The 21,439-nt window shown below is 47.4% G+C and overlaps 1 protein-coding gene across 2 annotated transcripts in view; it reads right to left on the bottom strand.

The window, feature by feature from the left end:
- Positions 1-21,439, bottom strand: part of Naa25 (N-alpha-acetyltransferase 25, NatB auxiliary subunit) — a 56,896-nt gene that overhangs the window by 16,880 nt on the left and 18,577 nt on the right. For both annotated transcript variants that reach the window (XM_052755245.1, XM_052755246.1), the window contains exons 5-17: positions 20,548-20,622; positions 19,417-19,524; positions 19,057-19,135; positions 16,018-16,129; positions 15,290-15,379; positions 12,702-12,871; positions 11,657-11,769; positions 9,322-9,529; positions 8,282-8,371; positions 6,942-7,122; positions 6,259-6,358; positions 2,372-2,523; positions 1,514-1,639 (exon numbers count right to left, since the gene is read on the bottom strand). In XM_052755245.1, coding sequence (XP_052611205.1) covers positions 1,514-1,639; positions 2,372-2,523; positions 6,259-6,358; positions 6,942-7,122; positions 8,282-8,371; positions 9,322-9,529; positions 11,657-11,769; positions 12,702-12,871; positions 15,290-15,379; positions 16,018-16,129; positions 19,057-19,135; positions 19,417-19,524; positions 20,548-20,622 — 1,604 coding nt within the window. The remainder of the gene's footprint in view (positions 1-1,513; positions 1,640-2,371; positions 2,524-6,258; positions 6,359-6,941; positions 7,123-8,281; positions 8,372-9,321; positions 9,530-11,656; positions 11,770-12,701; positions 12,872-15,289; positions 15,380-16,017; positions 16,130-19,056; positions 19,136-19,416; positions 19,525-20,547; positions 20,623-21,439) is intronic.

Here is a 21,439-nt window from a genome sequence, read left to right as displayed (position 1 = left end):
TAAATGACACTTCTTTACTTACTCTGTGCATGTGGATATATGGGGTACACACCTGGAGGCCATAGGATGAGTCTCTTCTCCACCAGAAAGGTCCCAAAAATTGAACTCAGGTTGGTAGCAAGCCCTTTTACCCCTTGCCCTATCTTGCTGGCCTCTCAGACCCCTTTGAAGACAGGCGTATCCACTATCAGTCTGAAGCATGCTGGAGTGCATGGGGTAAAGACAGGCAAAGGCAACTCTTCTGGTGGCTGAGAAGTTGCTTTTCAAAGAATCACAGGAAGGTCTCAGGTTTATTTTATCATCTCACTGACCTAGGACTTCCTGTAGCCTAGGCCTTGAACATGCTGTAGTGGGGATGACCCTGAACTCCTGGTTTACCTGCATCTAACCTCTTAAGTGCTCGGATCACAGGTGTGCACCAGTAAGCCAGGCTTTCAGAAAGCTTTTCAACCAAGCTGTTGATTATTCAGCAGATGAACTGCACCCAGAGAGGTGAATTGTCTAGGTCACAATCAGTCACAAAAGGAGCACAGTTCTCCTTCCACTGCTCTGGAATTTTCTCCGCTCCCAAAAGCACAGGACATCTGACCTCTTAATAGGGGTGTGCCCAGAGATGCTGAGAAGCCAGCTGAGGGGACCATCAGGACACGAAGCTTGGCAGGGTGGAGTTAGGGGACAGGGAAGGTGGCAGTGCACAGACACTGGGGCACACTCACTGATCATTCTCTGGGACCCTCCCTTCTCCCATTCACCATCACTAGTAAGAAACTCGGGCGCCCGAGGACACACCAGAAGTTTGTATCTTCACCTCAGTAGTCACAAGTCCAGAGTAAGCTGTCAGCTCGAAAATGTACATGGAAAATAGGCCAAGCAGAAGCCTGGCTCAACTCCATGTCGCCGAGTGGGTAGAGGGCAGCACATGGCTCGTCCTTGGGTTTTTGGTGGCTTAGAGGACTCAATTAAGTATTTTTAACTTTTTGTTTTCCTGAAACAAGATCACACTGTGTAGCCCTGGCTGTCCTGGAACTCTGACATGTAGACCACACTGGTCTCAAAGAGTCTTGCCTGCCTCTGCCTCCATGTGTGAACAACTATACCTGGCTAATAAATACGGATACAATTACAACCTTTGTATTGCTAAAAACAGTAATAATTAAGTACTTTGGTATATATACACCACATACATGCACACATGCACACACACACACACACGCACACACCTGTCAATTTGCCATAACCTTTTAGAACCTAATAGAGATTATAAGCCTCTATGTGGTGCTAGGATAATCCAACATCATGTAAAAATGTTTTCTACCTTCCTCTTAGATGCCTAGGGAACCGAACTCTGTACCTCGAATCACTAGGAGCTCCCACACAGCATGGACAGGTCTAACCTCAGCAGGCCCAGCACTGGGGTGGGATGTGCTGTGCACCTATGTCCCCGATTCCAACAATGACCATGTGTATTTGTGTAAAGATCCATGCTGACTCTGCAGAGTTGAGCTCCTCTTACCTGTCCTTTGGATCCCAGCTAAAGAAAACATCCAAGTCTCTGTTGTCTCTCAAATCTTCCCATGGAACGTCATCTTCCTCTGGCCTCAGATTCATTGATTTGATACTTTCTGCCAAGCTAGTTGATCTGTAATACAGAAGGTTTGCTTTGACTGTCTCTGTGCTTGTGTGCACGCATGAGCTGCACATGCAAGACTGTGTGACTGAGGATGCCCGGGGAGGCCAGAGGTCTACATTAGGCGTCTTGCTTTTTCTCTCGCTACCTTGACTGTGAAGATAGGCATCTCACCACTTGGCTGGGCAGGCGACTGAGCCCCAAGGATTCTCCTGCCAGCACTGGGTCTCCTATCACGGCAACAGACATGCATGGGCAGGCCCATGTTTACTTGGTGTTGGGGATCAGAACTCAGGTCCTCCCAGGCACACAACAAGCACCGTACCTCCTGAGCCACCTTCCCAGCCCTAAGGTCTTATTGCTGTAACAACACAGTCATGAAAACCATTAGCCAGGACTTTCTTTTACTGGGAAGAGGTCAAACAGACCTGAGACAAGTTATGACAGCAAGAAAAAGCCTTTTGGAGGTTAAGGGAATACAGTGGGCGAGCGCCTGCTCTGCTCCTAACGCCTGTCCAGGGGAGGGGCCTCGAAAGCACTACAGGGAGGGGTGGCAGTGCCCGGGCACGCGGCTCTCCTGGGCTCTCCTGGATCGAAGACACAGCCGCAGCCTCCAGCACTCTCCGTGACAGGGCCTGTGTCTCCCTGCTCGCAGCTTCTCTTACCTTCCCATCCTCCATTTTTCCCTTAACTCCGCTACTGACAGCCGTGAACACCTCACCTGGCCCCTCGTCACATACTCACATGTTCGCTTCAAGTAGAAGGTCTAACAGCATCCGTTCAGTGCGCACTTGTGCGAAGTGGAGCGAATTATTCAGCCTGTTCCTAAAAGCGATAAACTCTGGGATCTTCTCGAATGCACCGTATTTGTAAGCTTGAATAATGTATTCGGAGGTCTGAGAAGGAAAGACACCACCTTGGTATAAATACTCCACAGGTCAGGCAATGGAAGCAAAGCTTGAAAACCAACTCAATATTCAAACTGCTACCAAGGCTCTGGTCCAGTCTCTGAAGGTCTGGGCTACACAGTGTAGTTCCAGCCATGAATAACATTACTTTTCTCTCCTCCTGCCACTGAGTCAAATGTCTCCTCTACTACACTGCTGGCTCTGAGGCGGCTACTGCCATCTCCAGTCCTGTCTCAGCACTCATGTCTTTCACGACAATAGGACTTGGAGAATATTCTATCACATCAGCCAAAAAATTGACAAATGCCATTCTGGAATGGATCTTACGCAGTATCTTCCCAATTCTAAGACAAACCATGCTCTGGACAAAGATTTCAAAGATGTCATAACTGCACAATCATACCCCACAGACTCTTAAATGAAACCCTCTCCTTCAGAAAGAGACTGCTCCTTGGTTGGCTCTTCCTGAGTCCGGTACCAGACACAAGGCAGATGAGCTTCTCAGCAGGACAGAAGACACCAACAACAAGACCCATCAACAGGACACCATCTGCTCTGAGGAAGATGTCAAGAACCAAGTTTCCTGAGCACACAAACCCTAGAAATTAACCTAGACAACTAAGGGAAGGGAACGCTCACACGTGTATTTTAATTACAGATTAAAATAATCAGATGAAATGCTGCAGAGCAGAGGCAAGACAGAGAACTCTTCATGAAGTACTGGTACAACAGAAGCAAATCTCAGGGAAGAACGTCTCACAGAGTGGGCTGAAGCCACCAGGATCAGAAGACAGATCACCCCTGTGGGCCAAGGAAGTGTTTAGCTCAATGCTGAGGTCTGCCCCAAAGACACTTCTTAGAAAAGCCAGTCTTTCGCCTAGCCTTAGTCTGCTCGCTCTGCCCCCATTTCCACTATGCCTGAATAATTTGCCCAGTAGGAAAATAGGCCAATAGTCAACAACATACCCTCTGATACACAGCCTCGCAGGGTTCATTTCAGGCCATGGGGTTGCGCCACGGGCGCTAAGTCAACTGCATTCGATGCGGCTTTTAAACCCCCAGGGGACACCTCGGCCAGCTGTTTGCCTGCAGTATCTGGAGAGATTAAAGACGGACGGACACAAGAAAATTAAAAAGATTATGTGTGATCCTGTGGGTTTAGGACTACCTGCCAGCTTGACTGAGGACATGGGCATGCCCCATCAAGAGGCCCACACTTATCGCATCCTTCTCTCGTACAGTTCCCAACTTAGAAGACGCAGCAGGGTTGGCTGCTGACCCTTGCAATGGGAACTTCCAGCTTAAAAACACCTGTAACTAGCCAGGATGGAAACAGGACTTGGGTGGTTCTAGACAGAATGCAGTTCCAACATGAGCCCCACACAGCCGTCCCTCAGTGGGAGCCTCAGAGTCTGAGTGGCCCATGGAACTTCACTTGTGAAAAAAGACAACAGCTTTTCAAGAAAAACAAGGGGCAACCAGGAGATAAATATAGTCTGTAACATGCCAGGAGTGTCTGCAGTTTTCTGTCCATCTGCCTGAGATAGTCCTCCTTAAATGCCACAGTAAAGTGGCTCTGCAGAGCTAGCCAAGGGCCCAGGGAGCAGTAGCAGGAGGTTGAGAACATCACTGCTGAGGCCTTGTATCTCGGGGAACACAGCCGAACCAGAAGGCAAAGGCACACTAAAGACTACTGACCAGAGTGTGCATCCACACCTACCCCCACTTATTTGTGCACCAATGAAGCTCGCCAGAAGGCCCCCTGAAATGAACCCGGGTCGCTGTGAAAATTAGCAAAATACATGGGTATCTGACCTTAAATAATGACCTTTATGAATACCTAAAACAGAGACTTCAAGGAAAGCTTCAAGAAGATTTTTACTATTTTTATTTCTGTGATGTGTGTTTGGGCATATCCCCTGGACCTGGAGTTACAAATGCTCGTCATCTGTCTGATGTAGACTCAGGTCCTCTAAAGCCCAGCAAGCTCTTTACACTGTGCCATGTCCCTGTCACCAGAGCGAGCTTTGAAAACCATGAACATGAAGTGGCTTTTGGCGATGAGGAAACCTGGCACTGATTCCTGAGTAAGATGACAGCAGACGGACATCCAGAGACAACTTTCTCCCCACAGCACAAAGCCCTCTGAACAACAGCAGGTTTGCTCTGGAAGAAGTGCTACGGTGAGGCTCTAATTAGAAGGAGACACATCAGTCGCCCAAGGGAAAAAGCACTTGGGAAATCCCCAAACCAAAGAACGAACGCTGCAGAACATGGTGTTTGGGCTTTGCAGAGCATTCCACCAGGTGCAGGGCTCCACTCCCTTACTGGGGACACAGGCACCGCTGCTGCGGTCCTTACAGATGGGCTACTTCAGACCGGTTAAAGTCGCACCAGTATAAACTCAAGGAGGGGACTGTTACTGCCCAATCAATCAAATGCTAATTTATCACGCTCAACATCATGTTCACTGTATCAGTGATTCACAATCAACTATTAGCAAAACCCTGACCACTCCGCGGGCAGGCAGGAAGACAGAGAGGGAGCTTGCAGCCAGCCTCATCTACACTGCAAGGCCCTGTCTCAAGTTTTCAAAGTCTTCAGTAAATGAAATGTCTTTAACCTCTTCCTTATAAATACGAAAGAAGAGGTAAAATAATGAGACCTGAGGAGGAGGTCGATCACAGATTCTCGAATGCACTGTGTAGCTATAGATTTATCACTCAACTGCTATTTACACTGCAAGTTTAACCCAGTGCCTGAGACAAGGCTTCTGCCTCTATGCCAAGCCAGCACTTGGAAGCAACAGGCTTAGATGTGGATACCCTCTTCTCTCTCATCAGGCAGAAAGTCTCCACAGACACCAGTCCTCCAGGACAGCAGACAGACAGTTGATGGTGTGGGCAAAGACAGAGGGGTTAACCTTCTCCGGGATCGGAGATCTGCTACTGCACACTCCAGCTCAGAACATACAATGCTCAGAAGTGCCTCAGCCCTGCTTCTCTATTCTCCAAAACACCTCTTAAGAAACAAGTAGAAGACATGCATGACTTCAAAGCAAAGGCCTCAAGAATATTTGCCAAGATGAATCTCAGATGGCGACTTCCTCACCAAGCTCCATGATGTTGAGAGACCAGGAAAATGGAAAGGCTGGGCCTGGCACGGTCAGACTCCAGGAAGTGAGGCTTAGCCACACACGGGAAGAACAGCAGCAGCGTCCACTCTAACGACACACCCGCTTTCTACACTAGCTCCCGGACAGATCTGCAAGCCCATCAACTGAGAGCATCCGGACGCCCTGAGAACTTCTTTAAGCCAATGGGCCCGAGTGAACAGAGAGAAGACTGCACGCAGGCCCACCCTCGTCTCTCCCAGGGCAGCTCCAACTCACACTGCCCCTTAAATGCCGTGGGGGCGGCTGCTGGCACAAACCCGACAGCCTCTTGCTTCCAACCTTGAGAAGTCTCTGAACAGCATGTGAACACAGAGATGGGAGACAAAAGACTTCTTAGTCTGTTAATGCCCAGTTGGAAATGTCAATTTCCAAGGATTCAATTATAGACCTACATATTGAACAAATGCAAATACCTCTCTACCTAGTGATCTAGGATGATTAAACTCAGCCTAAGGGTACATGCCAGCACCAGAGCAAGGTGCCCCGTGACCTGCACTCTGAACCATGTCAGCCAGCAGCAAACCACAGCACCAGTGGGTTTCACTTACATCTTTCTGGTTGGAGTGGAAAAACCTGAGTGCGAAGTTACAGGACTGGGAGGCAGCAGCATACTGACCCAGGGATGCAGCGTATCGGGTCAGAAGATAGCTAGGTAGGAAAGAGAAAAAACACGTTATAGTTATTCCATCCTACTGTCAAATACTAGGCACCAAGAAAGAGCAGGGCATACAAGAAAACAAAACAAAACAAAACAAAAACCCAGAAACACTACCCTTGGAATGATCTAATTCACAGGATCAAATGAAAAGAAAATGAAGAGTTCTTCCTTTACACCCGACAATAACAGGAACATAAAAGCTGGTCAGAGAACACAATGTTCTCTTCCTAAATGCGAATAGAAAAATGCCTGTAAGTAATCGCACAGCATAGCCAAAACTCAACTCAAAGGGAGACTTTGGGTCGGCGGCAACAGCCAGGGAGAAATAGTGTGCAAAAGAAAAAGTCCAAAATACACAGCTGGCTGCCAGGAGGACTGCCACCCAGTGAAAGAGGGCATGCAGCCTTAGCATGATTGAAGCTGGAAACTCTGTAATGCCTGGAGATACAAGCCAGCCCCTCGTGCTTTGCAGTGGGTCACAGTGGTGACTGGTGTCTGGAGCCCTGTTCTGCTATCATCTACAAGTGAGCTTCCTAGGCTGTCTGCGCAGTATTCAGAGTATATACTACCAACCCAATGGTGTCGTGCTGGATATGCTTAGCATCAAGGCTGGAGTAAAGATCCACCACTGGCTCAAATGCACCCAGCATGCAGTAGATTCGAACAAGCAGCAGTTTGAACTGAGCATTGGATGGGCTGTGGGTTAAGCCCTCTTCCAGCAGAGTCAGGGCCTGCCACACAGCACTCTCCTCACCTAGAATCAAAACACATCGTTATCCACTCATCTTTAAGGAACCTCTCGAAATCATCACCTGCCTTGACTAGTCTCTGAATGAGTTTGGATACATACAAATTTTAGATATAGACCTGAAATCAAAACAGGGAATTCCCCTGAATACAAAGTCCTTCAAAAGTTATATCAGTGCTTAAATACAGGTGGGCAAAAAGCATGATGTCTAGATCTAGGGAGGGAAATCATGGAACCTCAGAGACTCTCAGATTTTGAGAAAAGAGGGACTCCCCCTCCAGCCCCTGCTCCCCACCCCCAATGTCTCCACAAGACTCGACAGGACGTCATTTTTATTCCATATGTAATCCTACAAAAAACATTACATTTGATACTTTAAAAAAAAAAAGAAAAGAAAAAGAAAACTGCTGTCAGGACCAGAGATGGCTCAGTGGACAAAGCGCTGCCGAAGCTGACTGTTGAGATCAGTCCCTGGGTCCACAGGGCAGGAAGAAGAGAACTGACTCTGACACGTGACCCGTGGAACAGTTGTGTCCACATGTCACACAGAGACCCACGAAATGTTATTTAAAAAAAGAAGACGACACTGATGTGGTAGTGCATGCCTTTACTCCTCACACTGGGAGGCAGAGGCAGATGATCTGAGTTCTAGGGCCAGACTGGTCTATATGGAGTTCCAGGCCAAGTAGGACTACAAAGTGATACCCTGTCTCAAAAAAGAAAGAGAGAGAGAGAAAATCTTTTGTGGTGTGTGTGGTTTTCAGACAGGATTTCTCGGTGTTGCCCTGCCTGTCCTGGAATTGACTTTGTAGACCAGGCTGGCCTCGAACTTGGAGATCCACTTGCCTCTGCCTCCCAAATACTGGGATTAAAGGCGTGCTGCACCGCCGCCACCACTACCACCATCCGGAAGGAAAATCACTTTTTAAACATTAGTAAATAAAAAGGGCGTTTCTGTTCTGTGGGTTTGCCCATCTGCCTTTGAATCAGTGTGGTTGTATTGTAACTCTAGCTTGGTCTCCCACTGACTGTTCATTATGCAGATCCATTTAGAAACTAATGAGATAGCTGCTGAGTTGGGTCCAAGGCTCAGTGGTGGAGTTTCCTCAGTGTGGCCGGCCTCCATCTCTAGCAAACCCCCGTGGAGCTGACATCGGGGTCCTACCTGTTTCTCTCCATATATCAGTGAGCACATGGACAGCGAGGAGGCAGTAATAGTCAGAAAACTGCAACTCTGTCTTCAAACAAGAGCGCCCTAGGGGAAAATCACACCTATTTTTAATAGTTATTCATCAAGTGCTGTGACAGGAGGCTTTTGTTTGTTTACTTTTTAAGGAAGGAAAATGACAGGCAGAAAGTGAGGAAAAGAAAAAGAAAACAGGAATAGGATAAGTGAGCCGGGCGGCAGTGATGGCGCACGCCTTTAGTCCCAGCACTCGGGAAACAGAGGCAGGCGGATCTCTGTGAGTTCGAGGCCAGCCTGGGCTACAGAGTGAGATCCAGGACAGCCAGGGCTACACAGAGAAACCCTGTCTGAAAACAGACAGACAGACAGACAAGAACAGGACTGTACTGAAGACGTAACACAGACATAAGCACGGGCTCGGCCTGTGTGAGCACCTGGCTTCCATGGCTGGCACCACAAGAAAGGATGGATGGACAGAGGAAGAAGGTGGGAAGAATACCAACCCAAACGCTTACAAGAAGCCACACTCAGCTGGAACAGCACATTCCAGGGGAGAAGGTGCATGTACCAGTCTTTACAAAGGGAAAGATCCAGAGAAGTCTGAGGTGAAGACAAGAACCAGGGCCTGAACTTAACTAACTTCCCATCGGGCTCCCCTACCAAACGGTTCTTAATGCACAGCAGTGCTCCAGTGACAGCAGTCAGACGAGCCCTGCTTCTGCACTGAACGTCACCTCACAGTGCACACTACACTCTAAACTCTTTCCTGCAGTCTTGTGAGGACGTAAGGCCACAGCTCCCAAGTTCAAAAATCCTCAAGTCAGGCGACTTGTTTAAGAGCCCTGGAACATTCCGGTTGCTCAGGAGGAGCAGACACCAGACAACACCAGTTAGCCTAACTAGGCTTCTGAGAATTACCCAGATTGGGGGAGCACTAGAGCAGTGCGCTCTGGGTACTCTCCATACGGACTTATGAGTCTTAGCAGAACTGGGGGACTCACATCTGAACAGCTACTCACCAAACTCCAGTCCGTGCTGGTACCTTAACATCAGCTCTCTGACCACATCCAGCTTCTGGTTCTTATCCATGATGTGGTACAAGCCAAGGAGCCTCGTCAGCTGCACGACACACAGATGCTGCTGCAGGGCACGGATGTCAGCGGGCAGGGCCAGCTTGTCCTCTGTTGGTGTTGACAACGGAACCACTCCAAGAAGCTGATTAATAAACTGCAGAGGAAGAAGAAGGCCACACAATGCACATGTGTTTAGGACACCTGAGATGCTCTACAGGAGGGCTCCTGTATCGGCCATCTCTTCTGACCCACAGCTATTGGCCAATCTCTAGCTCACACACACCAGGGGTGCTGCTGCACGCCCAGAAGTTCAAGATCATCCCTGACTATGCAAACTGAACCCCAAGAGACCCTCCCTGCCCCCTTTTCTTTTATTTCATGTGTATGGGTGTTTTGCCTGCATATGCCTGGGCACTACATCGAGTGTAGTATTCATGGAAGCCAGAAGAGGTCACCAGATCCCTGTACAGATAATTGTGAACTACCATGTGGGTGCTAGGAATTGAACCTGGGTTTCTGCAAGAGCAGTCAGTGCCCTTAATCACTGCCATCTCTCCAGTCCCCAAAGACTTTATCTTTAACAATTATGTTTTTTTTTTTCTTGGTTTTTCGAGACAGGATTTCTCTGGGTAGCCCTGGCTGTCCTGGAACTTGCTTTGTAGACCAGGCTGGCCTTGAAATCAGAGATCTGCCTGCCTCTGTCACCTGAGTGCTACGCCTTGCTGTTTAATTTTTAAAAAGCTGTAGCAAAATTATGAAGTAAAATAGGACCATTAGACTCACTGGACCAGCTTCAGGCTTTCACGAGCTGTGCTCCTGAGTAAAGAAACTTTACTGTGTGGGGTCCCGGATGTGAGAGACTGTCAAACAAATCAAAAGAATGTGGACTCACAGCAACCTTGAGCAGTCTCAGAACATCCCTCTGGAGCAGCCCCACACTGCTGCTTCCTGCAGGGGGTCAGCACTGTTGGACATGATGCTCTGCCCCACAGAAGTCAGCACTGACCCTCTCACAAGCACTCAAGTGATCGGGTCCACGTGGTCACCTGGATTCTACTGAGATGCCCTCCAGCAACAAAACTCGAGGATTCTGACTACTACCTTTTTCTCACTGAGCCAAAAATCTGAATTCCTTGTAAAAAAAACTTCTCTTCCCTCCTTCCCGCTATCTTCTACAAGACAGCTGTTCGGATCTGCTGTTCCCAGACCAAACTTCTTTGCCACTCAACTATTTTTCTCTCCTAACTTTCAAACTTTCTCTCCTACAACCCAGATTCTTCCTTCCTGTATGTTACAATTCTCCGAGAAGCTGTAGGCCTGAGCCTGTACACAAACACTCCCCCAACAGCTCCTCTCAGACATCAAGAACCCAGTTGAGACAACTTAGTCAGGGAGCTGGGATTAAAGGCTCGCACCACACGTGTGCCTTAGAGGGGTCAGCAAAGTCTGCCGAAGTCCGAAGTCCTGACGGAGGGAGGCCAGTCATTCCACTCTGCTCAGCCCACTTCATTCACTCCGCACGGGCACAGAGGCCACATGGCAAGGCTTCCAGCCATCCAGCTTTGCCACAGGGTTACTAGTACACCAGTGGATGGTAGACACTGGTTTACTCACGCCTTTAACTCTGCCCATGGTGCTCTATCCTACCTCAGGCACACTGCTCCCCAGTGGATGAAGGACTACAACTGCCTATGACCAAGGACAGCCCTGGAGCATGCACTAAATACTTTTGAGTATGAAACAGCCTAGGGCAGTAGTTCTCAACCTATGGGTCGCAACCCCTTTGCAGGTCACATATCAGATATATACTTGACAATTCAGAACAGTAGTAAAGTTACAGTCATGAAGTAGCAACAAAAATAACTTGATGGTTGGGGTCACCACAACATGAGTATTAAAGGGTCATAGTGTCAGGAAGGTTGAGAACCACTGCTCTAGGGGCTCCTATGTACGGCTCTCCAGTGTGTGTGCCCAAGTAGCTTGACTTCAGAGTGCTCAGCCTCTAGATGAGAAGTCAGTGGGTGTAATGCCTCACACCTGATCCCAATGTTTGAAGGTGGAGGAAGGAGAACCCTGGCCATGTGATCCATCTCAGAAAAATGAAGAAGCTCCTGTCAACAGGAGGAATGTCTAAGTGTGGTTCTCCACGGGTGCTAGAGCTGGTTTACAGGCCGTGCCAGCACCAGCACTGTGGCTGCAGGGCAGTTACTGTACCACCCCCTCCTGCACTAGCACGCAAGCACAGACACCTCGGACACTAGGAACTCTGAGGGACACGTACTTGTGTGCACTGGGCGGCAGGCAGGAGGTCAACAAACACCTTCAGGTCTGTGAAGCAACACGGCTTATCCCCGAACTTCTTGAAATACTGGAACATTAACTCTTCTGGGTCACCTTGAAGAGGAAGACATGACATTATTACTCACAGACTGCAGCAATCGTTAGAGTGACACCTCTAATCTGAAAGCCTCTCTTTCATTTAAATTAACTCTGCCTGAAACCACTCATGGTGGCTCACACCTCTAAGATCAGCACTCCGTTGTCTCAAAAATAAAATAATGAAATAAACAGTACAATAAAGGAAAAAAAAGTTAAGAGTTAGGTATGGTGTTGCTGGGCACTGGTGGTGCACTCCTTTAATTCCAGCACTTGGGAGGCAGAGGCAGGCAGATCTCTGTGAGTTCGAGGCCAGCCTGGTCTACAGATCAAGTTCCAGGACAGCCAGGGCTACACAGAAAACCCTGTCCAAAAAAAAACCAAGAATCTGGTATGGTGGTCACACCTGTAACCACAGCGTTTGGGAGCCTGAGGAAGGAGGGTCAGTTTAAGGTTTCCTCAATTACATGGCAAGCTCCAGGCCACCCTTCCCACCTTCGAAAAAAATAAAAGGTAGCCACTATGGCTCACACTGGGGAGGCTGAGTTCCAGGCAAGCTTGGGCTACTGAATGAAATCCATTCACGAAAAAGCCAATCAGAAAGGATACTCATGCACTCCGAGAAAACCTGAGAATGACAAGACAGGAAACTCCTCCTTCAACTGGGTCAGCAAGGACCAGATGGACTACACAGCCACACCAATATAAAAAGCTGAACCCATGGGGGGAGGGAATGGGAGGAGGGGGGGAAGGGAAACTGGTCAGGATGTAAAATAAATAAACTAATAAAATAAAGCCAAGTCAAATCTGGGCTGAAGACAGATTTTGTACATCAACCATCTTTAACAGTTGTTTTCAGGGAATAAGCACACTGATAACGAGCACTGCACTCAAGATTTGAGGGTGCCCTCATCTTCTCTAGTGCTCCCCCAACAGCCAATGGCTCTTACCCAGCTTGTACTCGTCGTTACAACCTTGGCTCCGCAGACGCCTGATGAGCTCCAGCTTAGCAAGGTGTGGGCCTCGGACATGGCGGGCACTTTGCGATGCCTCTGTTATCCGATCCTCTATAAACTTCACGGCGTCTTCTGCAGAGCAGTGTACTTCCCCTTCTAAGGAGCTGGAGGAACACAAGGCACCATGACTGCCTCCAACAGGCTCCCCAAAGTTGAAGCTGTACTTTGCTGTTTATAAACAACAAAAGCAGCAGTAACACAACAGTGGCAGAATGCGGTGGGTGCCACACTCTACAAGCCCCCCTGTAGGAGGCAGCAGGAGACCAAGGCAGGCCGGCACTGGCTGCAGAGGAAGAAGACCATGCCTCACAAAGTCAGGGCTCCCAGGATCTGGGAGGAAGAGGCAGACAGATCTCAGTGAGTTCTAAACCAGCGAGGTTTACATAGTTCCAGGATAGCCAGAGCTACATAGAGACCCTCTCACCAAACCCACCCCCACCTCACCCCACACCCCCAAAAAAGAAAAGGCCAATGGCTGGCAGTGTGGATTAGTGGGAGACCACTTGCTTCGCACGCTCAGAGAGCTGGGCACAGTCCCGAACGAGGGGGTGACCCACATGATGTCAAGCAAAAGCCATGAGCCTGATCTAACAGGTAACAAGTTACAAAATTATTCTTAATTTTGACTCCTGGATACTGTAGAATAACAAACCACTCTCACCTCTTTAAAGGTGGCAAGATGGCTCAGCAGTTAACGTGCTTCTATGAGCCAGGACCCACATGGTAGGAGGAGAGGACTCACTCCCACAAGGTGTCATCTGACCTTTGGGCACATGTGGTGGCACACAAGTACACACACAAATAAATAAATAAAGCTTTTTTGCTGTTGTTCTGTAGATCAGGCTGGCCTTAAACTCAGAGATCCACCTGCCTCTGCCTCCCAAGTGCCCCAAATCCTGGGACGAAGGGTGTGCACCAGTACGCCTGGCTAAATGAAGCTTTTTTAAAAACCGTTTTTTAGCCAGGCAGTGGTAGCCCACACCTTTAATCCCAGCACTCAGAAGGCAGGTGGATCTCTGAGTTTGAGGACAGCCTGTTCTACCAAATGAGTTCCAGGACAGCCAGGGATACTCAGAAAAACCCTATCTCAAAAACACAAAGCAAAACATAACAAATTTTTTTTTTAAAAGTTTCAATATAAGCTTACTTCATATCACCTATAAAAAAGAGGGAAGAGGGCTGGAGAGATGGCTCAGCAGTTAAGAGCACTGACTGCTCTTCCAGAGGTCCTGAGTTCAATTCCCAGCACCCACATGGCAGCTCACAACTGTCTGTAACACCAAGATCTGACACCCTCACACAGACATACATACAGGCAAAACACCAATGTATATAAAAGAATAATAAATAAATTTAAAAAAAAAAGAGGGAAGAAAAATTTCTGCAATAGCCTAACTGCAGAGACATTAATAGACTAACAGCAAACATTAATGGATTATGAAACATCTCTAACATCAGATAACTCTTGAGCCATTCACCAAAAAATGAAACAGACTTACATCTACCTACCACCTATGAAATAGCCTACACGTATTTTAGGGAGGAAGACACCACAACAACCAGTATGCCTAATTTAACCCCACTCTCATGTTTCACAGCACTGTGTTAACAAGGGGTAGAGGCAAGGCGCTGTGGGAGTGACTTTTACATTGACAGGTTAAGTGGGACTAAGTACCACATGGGGAGTCTTACAGGGCACACGTGTTTATTACAGTAAAACAAATGGATAATTTGAAAGGAATGTACTTCTGGAAAGATAAAATGTAACTGATGCACAATAAAGTCCTTTTGCTCCACCACACTCAGAAGCACCACCATAATCCAGACATGCTGACACATCTGGGATCCCAGCGCTCAGGCTAAGGCAAAACAGCAATCCCTCTACTGGGGATATAGGTCAGTGCTGAGAAGACCTGCATACTAACGTAAGCCCTGGGGTCAGCTCCCAGTTCACAGAAGGTGAAACCGTAACTCAACAACGATGATAACCACTTGGGGACACAGATTAAAAATCCTCAGGGTGTCACTTACTGTAAACTGCCCAAATCAAACCTTTTAAAATATAACATAGCCGGGCGGTGGTGGCACATGCCTTTAATCCCAGCACTCGGGAGGCAGAGGCAGGTGGATCTCTGTGAGTTCGAGGCCAGCCTGGTCTCCAAAGCGAATTCCAGGAAAGGCGCAAAGCTACACAGAGAAACCCTGTCTCGAAAAAACCAAAAAAAAAAAAATATAACATAAAGGCTAGAGACAGCTCATCAGTTATGAACACCGCTGCACCCACATGGCAGCTTGCACCTGTCAATAACTCCTGTTCTAAGACATCCAATGCCCTCTTCCTGCCTCCCTGAGCACTAGGCACATACACAGTGGAAATATATACATGCAGGCAAATTACTCATATATATTAAATGAAATAAAATCTTTGAAAAAAAATTTAAAAATATGTAGCACATACATCACTCCTTAAAGAAAAATAAAAACTCTTAAGATACAAACGTGAAAAAAAGATGACAACTTACTGTTCCCCTTCAGCAGGAGGTGTCCAGGCCTCTTCAATCAGTCGAAAGACAGAATCGAAATAAGTCAGATAGAACTGCCAGTCATCTGAGCTAAAATCAGATTGAACGATGCACACAGGATTAAACCCAAGTTGTGACAAAGCTGCCTTAGGAACCATGAATTCAACCGATTTTCTAAGTCATGCCCACCTGTACCAGGACCACCCAAGGTGGTCCTGCGGAGGCTGTCAGAGTCTGGGAGCTTTTCAGATACTCAAAGACTAACTTTCTTAACAGAAAATTCCCCCAATGAGCTCTCCCTAAGTAGGAACTGGGATGGAGAGGGAAGAATCCTTAAGGCCAAGATCAAATGTGATACAATAACTTGCCATGCGGTGGTGGCACAGGCCTTTTATCCCAGCACTGGGGAGGCAGAGGCAGGAGGATCTCTTCACAGAGATCCAGGGCAGCCTGGTCTACAGAGTATGTTCCAGGACAGCAGAGTTACACAGAGAAACTTTGTTTCAAAAAACAAACAAAAAGTGATACAGAAACTCGGTGCTCATCCTTAAGACATATCTCAGCCACCACAGCCCAGGCACCATTAGGTCTTACCAAAAACTAAAGCTCCTTGAAAACTTCTAAAACCTCTAAAATGTACCCAGACTCTCACAACATACACCAGCCTCAGTCCTGGGGCCTGGAAACCTTCCAAGGCTCTTGACTCACGAACAATGGCATCAACTCACTTTTTCAACAGGAGGCGTCGGGAAAGAGCGTTGCACTCTGGCCACCTGCTCAGTTTCTTGTACATGGCCATGCATTTGTTTTCCCGACTCTGAATCTCACTTGTCAACTTCTCTACAACGAAAAGTATAAAAGTTGATGGACTAGTTTCATGTCTACCAGAATAAAATCCAATCATTGAAAAAAAAGTCACATTTTTTTTTTTTACTCCCTCAAGAGTTTGAGACCAGCCTGGTCTACAGAGTGAGTTCCAGGACTGCCAGGGCCACAGAGAAACAATGTCTCAAGAAAAAAAAAAGGGGGGGGGGAACCTGGGCCCAGGAGTGATGGTGCATACCTATACTGCCAGCATTCAAGAGACAAAGGCCACGGTAAGTAAATCTGAAGCTAGTTTGGTTGACAGAATGAATTACAGACCAGTCAGAGGTATGCAGGAAGACTTGGTCTTCAAAATAGGACACTTTTAATCAGGCGTGATGGCTCTGGCCTGTAATCCCAAAACTCAAGAGGCCAAGGCAGCAGGATTGCTGTTTGAGGCCAGCCTGAGCTACATGTAGAGTTCCAGGCCACCCAGGGCTGCAGACTTAAGACTATCTCAAAAGAGTCAGGCAACACGGGGCTGTGGTGGCTCACGCCTTTAATCCCAGCACTTGGGACGCGGAGCCAGGCGGATCTTTGTGAGTTCAAGGCCAGCCTGGTCTACAGAGCGAGATCTAGGACAGGCTCCAAAACTACACAGAGAAACTCTGTCTCTAAATACCAAAAACAAAAACAAAAAAAACAAAAAACCACTAAGGCAGCAACAGGCTGAAGAGATGGCTCAACAGTTAAGAAGAGCACTTGTTGGTTTTGCAGAGGACCCAGGTTTAATCCCCAGCACCCACATGGGCAGCTCACAACCATTCATAACAGTAGGCCCAGGAGGATCCAATGCCTTCTCTGGCCTCTCTGGGCACGACTACCCACATAACATGCACTCACATCCACACACATACAGTAAGGCCTGGCAGGAACACGCAGCAGCAGGGCAGTGACGGGGCTAGACACCCAGGACACACTTCTCACACTCTCAGACTGAAGCCGTGGCTCATCTTCAGGTAAAGGTAGCTTGCTGCACGCCACAGAAATATGAAGTAGGAATTCAGCAGACTATGGCAAAGGCTATCAACCTGGAAGAGTTAAGGACTCTTCCAGAGGATAAAGCCAAGATTCAAGGAGTCTTGGTGACATTGGCTTTTGAATATATTAGCCGTTTCCTGCAGTGAATCTCTTGTGTGCTACTGCAGCTTTCCCACTTGATTCTTTTCCCAAGAATTTCTAACAGTGTGGCTGATCATTCACTGGGCACAACTTCCCTATACAATTGGGAGTATTGGTATAACATCCCCAACTGTGCTGACAACAGTCACAGCCAGACCCCTAACTTCAGACCTTTCCGTAATTATTGTCATTAGCAACATCCGGCCAGGACCATCTGCAGACCTAAGTATTTTATCTGAGATACTTCCCAGACTTTCTAAGAACAGACTGCAGATAGATAAGCATCCAGACTATCTGTTAGTTCCTGAGAGAAGGTAAAAATTTACAATGAGACAACTGCCCAGGCCAGGCAGATGTGCTAATTAGCTTAACCCTCCTTTTTTCCAAGTGCTATCTCTAGTTCTAGATCTCCCTTTAACAATTAACTCAGAACAAAAGGGCTTTTACACACCAGGTACATCTAGCTGTGATGCAGGTTGCCTAGTTACCGAGTACACTTCCCCCACCCTACCAGAAAATGGCACAGCCAAGGTTTGGACAGATGAGGCTCCAAAGAAAAAAAGGCAGTTTTATTTTCACTCGTGACTTAGTGACTTACAGACTCCTAACATTTTACCTAACCACTTCTTAGAATATGGTTTGAGCACATCAATTCCCTTTTCAATCTATTAACTGAATTTAACCCTTAGTTGATTCATTCCCCATTAGTCACTTCCTTTTTGGGTTGCAAATGACAGCTGACAGTTACTGCTCTTTGTGTGGATCTTATCACCCCTCCTTTTGACCCTGAAAGAATTCAAGCCTGGTGACCTTGCCTTGGCCAGAGTATCGTTGATTGCATGGGTATATAATTGAAAACCTCAGAGACTTGGGGGAGAATTAAGTTAGGAAGAACAATTTGGAAAGAACTAGGTGGGAAAGAACAGAGATGGGGAAAACTAAGACGAGGTATTGAGATAGAACTTAGAACAGCAGAAAAATGTAGAATCAGGCAAGAAAGGAGCTAAGTATGAGAGCAGAGAAGAAGCTGTGTAGAGAGAGAATTGACTCAGAATAAGTGAATGGACTAAGAGTTTCGTGTACGTAGATTCCTTTGATATCCTTAAAATTAGATTCCTCAGCTGGTTGTTAAGATTCTTCCACGGACCCTGGGAAAAGGCTATTAAGGGGCTGGACCCCAATAGTACTTTTTAATAGCTTAACCCAGGCTGGGCATGGTGGCGCATGCCTTTAGTCCCAGCTTTTGGGAGGCAGAGGCTGGAAGATCTCTCTGAGTTTGAGGCCAGCCTGGTCTAAAGAGAACAGCATTCCCAGGACAGTCAGAGCTACAGAGAGAAACCCTGTCTCAAAAAACCAAAGCTGAACCCAGAAGTCTATGGGCAGCACGAACTGGGCTCAATAGAAAAAACTGGAGGTGGGGGAGGTGGGGGTGGTGGGGGTGGGGAGACAGTGAGGTGGGGGTGACCTAGAGGAAGTTAGGAGGGTGGACAATGAATACAATCAAAATGCACTGAATGAAATTCTGAAAGAATAAATAAAAATTGTTATTGTTTGAGACAGGGTCTCTCTACACAGCTCTGGCTGTCCTGGAACTATGTAGACCAGGAATGCCTCTGCCTCTCAAGCACCGGGAATAAAAATATTTTTAATAGTTTAAATGTAAGTTTAGAACACAGAAATATATAGCAAAGTCATAGGACCTATGACTGTATGGGAATTTCCCCCCCACAAATAATTTTCATCTTCAAATTAAAAACAAAAGAGAAAACTTTTAAAATTACCTCCTAATTTCCCTCTAATGACATCCAGGGCTTCCTGGTACTTCCCCAAGCGTTCCAGGATCATATAGTAAAGTTCAACCTTGCAGAAGACACAAACAGTTGCAGCATTGAGATGTCAGCAGAACACAGGCATCGGTGTATTCGTGACTGTTATTTCACAGAACTGTGTGGGTGACTTTTCCAGTCCACACGCATCTTGGCAGAGTGCACTTCCCAGGGATGGCTCAGCGGCATGGTGCCTGAGCTGAGCCAGTCTTTTTCACCCGGGGCCCAGATGAGGTCACCAGCTACGAGGTGGACACTGGGATAGGAGGCTGTGGTGCAGCCAGGCTGGGGATTGGAGGAAGGGCGTGTACTCACTTCAGCCTCAGCTTCTATCTTGTCTTCTTTCACCATCTTCTCTACCATCCTCTCTGCCAGGGGCAGAAACATGGTTTTGGAGAGATTTTCATCTCGTGCGGATATAGACTGCAATTGGAAAGACAAGCGTTGTGTTCACTCTCTCTCCTGATTGCTCTCTTCACTTCACCATACACACCACACTAGTGACTCTGGCCCCCAGTCCACGGTGCACATATCAGGCCTGAACTGGATCTACCCCATGGATACATGGAACGGAGCTGCCTTAGCATCCATGCATTCCTACAATCCCCGGCTTCCATGACATGCCCGAGTGTTTTGACAGGCTGGTCTGATATTTATCTAGAACTACTCAAAAAGGGGTGTGCCTCTGCTGGGTATTACATACATTACAGGGTGCCAAGAAGGAAGCTGCTTACACTGTGTCTTGATATGTTAGCAGCTAGAATAGGAAACATGCCAACTCTATCTACATACCCAGCTCTTACTATTAGCTAATTACCATATAGCCATCATTTTAAAACCAGGACCACTGTTAAGTGGACAGTGCAGAGATTCTGCTCAGGAAGCCAACCTGGGGTAAACTAACAGGACAAGTGAGAGAATACCAGGCTGCCAGGCATGATGGCCACCTCACCTGTAATCCCAAATTCAAGAGGTGGAGGCAGCAGGATCAAGGTTGAGGTCAACCTAGGTTACACAGCAAGATCAAGGAGAAACCCTGTCTCAAAACAACACAAACACTAAATAAAGGAAGCCAGAAAACTGTCTCAGTGGTTCAGAGCACTGGCTGTTCTTCCAGAGGACTCAGGTTTGATTCCCAGCACCGACATGGTGGCTCAAAACTGTTTGTAACTCCAGTTCCAAGGGATCAGATCCCCTCTTCTGCCCTCAGCAGCCACCAGGCTCACACATGGTGCACAGATATACATACAGGCAAAATACCCATACACATAAAATAAAATTTAATTAAACAAAGACTACCAAGTATCCCCAACTTGAAAAGCCAAGGGGTGATCCGTCAAGACCCTCCTGACACTTGGTGCAGCAGATTACCCAAGTTCAAAGCTCATTAGCGACAATGATGGTAAAGATAGACTTCAGTCCCATCCTGGGCAGATAGATACTTACTTGCATGATTAAGCTCATCACAGACCAAAAGTAGTAAGGGTTTTTGGGGACAATCTTATACAGAGCCATGCCAGCCTGAAAGAGGGAGAGGTTAATTAGAAACCATCAGATAGACAACAATCAATCAACTGAAAACGAAAACAAAAATAAATCTGGGTGTGTGGCACGTTTCTGAGGAGACCAGCAACACAATTACAGACTCGAGTAATATGGTGGCAGTGCCTGGTAACCTCATCACTATGGCAACATCAGTAATCATAAATGCCAAGTTTTACATCCTGAGTGACAGTTCAATTTTGAACCTTTGCAGTCCAAACCCATAAAATGGACGTGACAAAGTACAGTTCTAGGAAGACTACCAAAACCCACCACATTTGACCATGAGCGTCCATCAGTGTGATGCAGGTGGAGTTCAGCTGGTAGAGTGCTTGCCCACCATGCACAAAGCCCTAGGTTCGACGCCTACCATTGCAGACACCAAGCCCAGGCACGGGGACTCATGCTTGTAGTCTCAGGCCCTTGAAAGACAGAGGCAGTTCAATCGTCCTCAGCTGCACAGGGAGTTTAAAGTCAACTTGGCTGAGACCCTGTCCAAGCAAACCAATTCAGTTTTCTCTCAACTCCTTGATTTTCTTTGTTGTTGTTGTTTTTTTTGAGACAGGGTTTCTCTGTGTAACAGTCCTGGCTCTCCTAGAACTCGATCTGTAGCCCAGGCTAGCCTCGAACTCACAGAGATCCGCCTGCCTCTGCCTCCTGAGTGCTGGATTAAAGGTGAGTGTCAGCACCGCAGCAGCAGTCCTCACTGAAGACACTGAAAGAGCTACAGCAAAGCAGAGCCACCAGCCAGGAGATGGGCTTGATGGAAGTAACAGGTCCTTCTAAGCTATCCATA

This window comes from Peromyscus californicus, unplaced genomic scaffold (assembly GCF_007827085.1).
Source record: "Peromyscus californicus insignis strain IS unplaced genomic scaffold, ASM782708v3 Scaffold_2__1_contigs__length_46816999, whole genome shotgun sequence".
In the NCBI taxonomy this organism is placed as follows: domain Eukaryota; kingdom Metazoa; phylum Chordata; class Mammalia; order Rodentia; family Cricetidae; genus Peromyscus; species Peromyscus californicus.
Note: the sequence above shows the minus strand (reverse complement) of the source record. Positions and strands in the feature narration are given on the sequence as shown.